Genomic DNA, 3,854 nt, shown 5'->3' on the forward strand with positions numbered 1-3,854 from the left:
AATAAAATATATTCCCTCTCCCACCTTGACTGTCTAATATCCTACGTCCAACGGGGCTACAACAACGCTGTATCTATCTATTCCTCTCTTTGTATCAAAATAGCCTCCTTGCAGATGCAATGGGAAAGGTCTGTTTCTTTTCACTTACTGTGCTTCACAGTTCTCCCTGAAGCAGATTTTCTTAGGAGAGAAATGGGATTTGATCCTTTGGAAAAGTTCTCAGTAAATAGTTAGGCGCACCAAGACCTTGGAAAATGTGCCCCCAAATGTTTTATTCATCTCTTTTATCTCCCCTAATCGCCCCTCTTTCCTCCAGCTCATGGAAACGCACTCCACATTCACCCCTCCCACCGCCTACGCACACAACAGGCCGCAGTGCGATACTTCTTGTCCGGGACCAGCCCCTGGCTGTCACATTGTGTCTCTCAGAGCGCAGTAATACAGCGCAGCGTCTGCCAGCCACGCCCTGCTCAGGGTTAGGGCGCTGGACTTTCTGTCTCCAGAAACATGCAAAGCTCCCTCGGGGTCGGGGATATGAGTGATTTCCCGGTGTCCAGAAACTATAAATTCGGGTCCTCGGTTCGGGAACTGCCGGTACCAAACTACATTCTCATTCGTCTTGATTGAGGGGTGAGAGCAGGTGAAGTTCAGCTCGGCTCCCTCCACACCTTCTGCGGTACCCGGTTGCTGGATCTCGGCTCTGCCCGGGGACACTAGGAGAGAAAACCAGAAACAGAATTAAAGTAGCGGGCCTGAAACGTCTTGGGGACTCTGTGGGTTTACTCCCTGTCACCAACGCGCGCCCTGTTCTTGTGGCTGTCACGGGTGCTAACAAGAGCTAGGGAGAGAGGATGACGGACCACACAGAGGCGAGAATCAGAGAGAGAGAGAGAGTAGATGTGTGTGTCGGGACAGATGGAGCTAGAACGAGAGAGAGGTGGGGAAACGGGAACCTCACTCACGCAGAACAAAAATCAGCACAATCCCTGAGCCCGGGGTCGTTCCCATCTTCACGGCGGAACAGCAGCGTCTCTCAGTCCCTTTTCTGTCTCTCTGAGCCCTGCGGGAGTCAGCGACAGGGAGTCTCCCCCTTCTCCCGCAGCTACACGCCAAAGAGGGACTGATCCTGCGGCGTGGCGAGCAAGGAATAAACTGCAGCGCTGTTACCGCTGGAACTCCAGCTGTGAGTGACCCCTGGGGTTAACAGCATAAACCTCCCTCTGTGTCTCTCTCCTCTGCACCTGCCCTTCACCTGGGGCTCCGGGACGGCTCACGGTGCCTGTCGGGGGGCGGGCTCTGGGCGTGACAGACAGGAGGACTGGATTTAATGAAAAGCCGAGCGGTGGAATAGACCTTGGAGGCAGCTGACAGGGACCATTTTACTTCAACTGCAGCGCCCTCTGGAGGCCAAATGGGCGCACTGAGGTGAGAAACAGAGACAAAACTCTTTGCACGGTCACTTTCTCAGGAATCATAGAATCATAGAATATCAGGGTTGGAAGGGACCCCAGAAGGTCATCTAGTCCAACCCCCTGCTCGAAGCAGGACCAATTCCCAGTTAAATCATCCCAGCCAGGGCTTTGTCAAGCCTGACCTTAAAAACCTCTAAGGAAGGAGATTCTACCACCTCCCTAGGTAACACATTCCAGTGTTTCACTACCCTCATAGTGAAAAAGTTTTTCCTAATATCCAATCTAAACCTCCCCCACTGCAACTTGAGACCATTACTCCTTGTTCTGTCATCTGCTACCATTGAGAACAGTCTAGAGCCATCCTCTTTGGAACCCCCTTTCAGGTAGTTGAAAGCAACTATCAAATCCCCCCTCATTCTTCTCTTCTGCAGACTAAACAATCCCAGCTCCCTCAGCCTCTCCTCATAAGTCATGTGTTCCAGACCCCTAATCATTTTTGTTGCCCTTCGCTGGACTCTCTCCAATTTATCCACATCCTTCTTTTAGTGTGTGGCCCAAAACTGGACACAGTACTCCAGATGAGGCCTCACCAATGTCGAATAGAGGGAAACGATCACGTCCCTCGATCTGCTCACTATGCCCCTACTTATACATCCCAAAATGCCATTGGCCTTCTTGGCAACAAGGGCACACTGCTGACTCATATCCAGCTTCTCATCCACTGTCACCCCTAGGTCCTTTTCTGCAGAACTGCTGCCTAGCCATTCGGCCCCTAGTCTGTAGCGGTGCATTGGATTCTTCCATCCTAAGTGCAGGACCCTGCACTTATCCTTATTGAACCTCATTAGATTTCTTTTGGCCCAATCCTCCAATTTGTCTAGGTCCTTCTGTATCCTATCCCTCCCCTCCAGCGTATCTACCACTCCTCCCAGTTTAGTATCATCCGCAAATTTGCTGAGAGTGCAATCTACACCATCCTCCAGATCATTTATGAAGATATTGAACAAAACTGGCCCCAGGACCGACCCCTGGGGCACTCCACTTGACACCGGCTGCCAACTAGACATGGAGCCATTGATCACTACCCGTTGAGCCCGACAATCTAGCCAACTTTCTACCCACCTTATAGTGCATTCATCCAGCCCATACTTCCTTAACTTGCTGACAAGAATACTGTGAGAGACCCTGTCAAAAGCTTTGCTAAAGTCAAGAAACAATACATCCACTGCTTTCCCTTCATCCACAGAACCAGTAATCTCATCATAAAAGGCAATTAGATTAGTCAGGCATGACCTTCCCTTGGTGAATCCATGCTGGCTGTTCCTGATCACTTTCCTCTCATGCAAGTGCTTCAGGATTGATTCTTTGAGGACCTGCTCCATGATTTTTCCAGGGACTGAGGTGAGGCTGACTGGTCTGTAGTTCCCAGGATCCTCCTTCTTCCCTTTTTTAAAGATTGGCACTACATTAGCCTTTTTCCAGTCATCCGGGACTTCCCCCGTTCGCCACGAGTTTTCAAAGATAATGGCCAGAGACAGAGAGTTAATCCCTGCTGCAGAATCCATTATCAATTGCAAAAGGCGGGCGTTACCAGGCGTGAACTGAAATCTTGTTAATTTAGATTCAATGGGGGGAAATTCCGTTCTGCAGAATCTGATTTGTTACACTTAAGTTGCCAGTCATTTTTTTCCAGCAATATCTGTGGTCACTTCACAAATATAATTAGAAGCTGGTGATATAAGATTTAATCTGTTTGTGCATCTGTCTGTCTATCGACCCCTCATCACACGAACATCGAAATATCTGGGAATATTGTAATTACTTTCCTGGTTTCACCTTTAAACCTGCTTCATCTTTTTTTCCCGAATTTGATTGCCTTATAATACAGCCAAAGAGTCCAACTTTCTCACATTGAAGGAACAGCCAATCACTGAGTGGTGTGATAAGAAAGGAGAGATTAGTAGTTTCTTATTTTAAAAAAACTAGGCTATTTTAAATGGTTTGCCTACAGGATTTAGCTGCTAATATTCCACGAACATTATAAAAATGATAGATAGATAGATAGATAGATAGATAGATAGATAGATAGATAGATAGATAGATAGATAGATAGATAGATAGATAGATAGATAGATAGATAAAGCTGTCTCGGGCTCAGGCCCTACATTCGGATTTTCACAGGAGCCTGGGGGAGCTAGGCACACAAATGCCACTGAACTGGCTTCAACATCTCTCTATGCTTCTTTAGAACCCACCCCCACTCAAATGTTCTCTTTCTCCTTTCTGGCTTCTTAGTTTGCCCTTCCCTTCTTTCTTCCAGCACCCCCTTGTTTCCCACCCACATACACACACTAGCCCTCAGAACCACAGAATAGGGCCTTGTCCACATTTGCAAGTTGGAGCACATTAAATCAGCCCCAGATGTGAAGTGTTCACACTGGC

At 48.1% G+C, this 3,854-nt stretch overlaps 1 gene segment (V, D, J or C); it reads right to left on the reverse strand.

Moving 5' to 3' along the window:
* Positions 1-411: 411 nt before the first annotated feature.
* On the reverse strand, positions 412-1,008 carry LOC140896820 (T cell receptor alpha variable 4-like). The segment is given in 2 exon segments: positions 412-713; positions 963-1,008. Coding segments are annotated over 2 exon segments (348 nt in total).
* Positions 1,009-3,854: the final 2,846 nt, after the last annotated feature.

The sequence above is a fragment of the Lepidochelys kempii genome, chromosome 13, assembly GCF_965140285.1.
Source record: "Lepidochelys kempii isolate rLepKem1 chromosome 13, rLepKem1.hap1, whole genome shotgun sequence".
Taxonomy (NCBI): Eukaryota; Metazoa; Chordata; order Testudines; family Cheloniidae; genus Lepidochelys; species Lepidochelys kempii.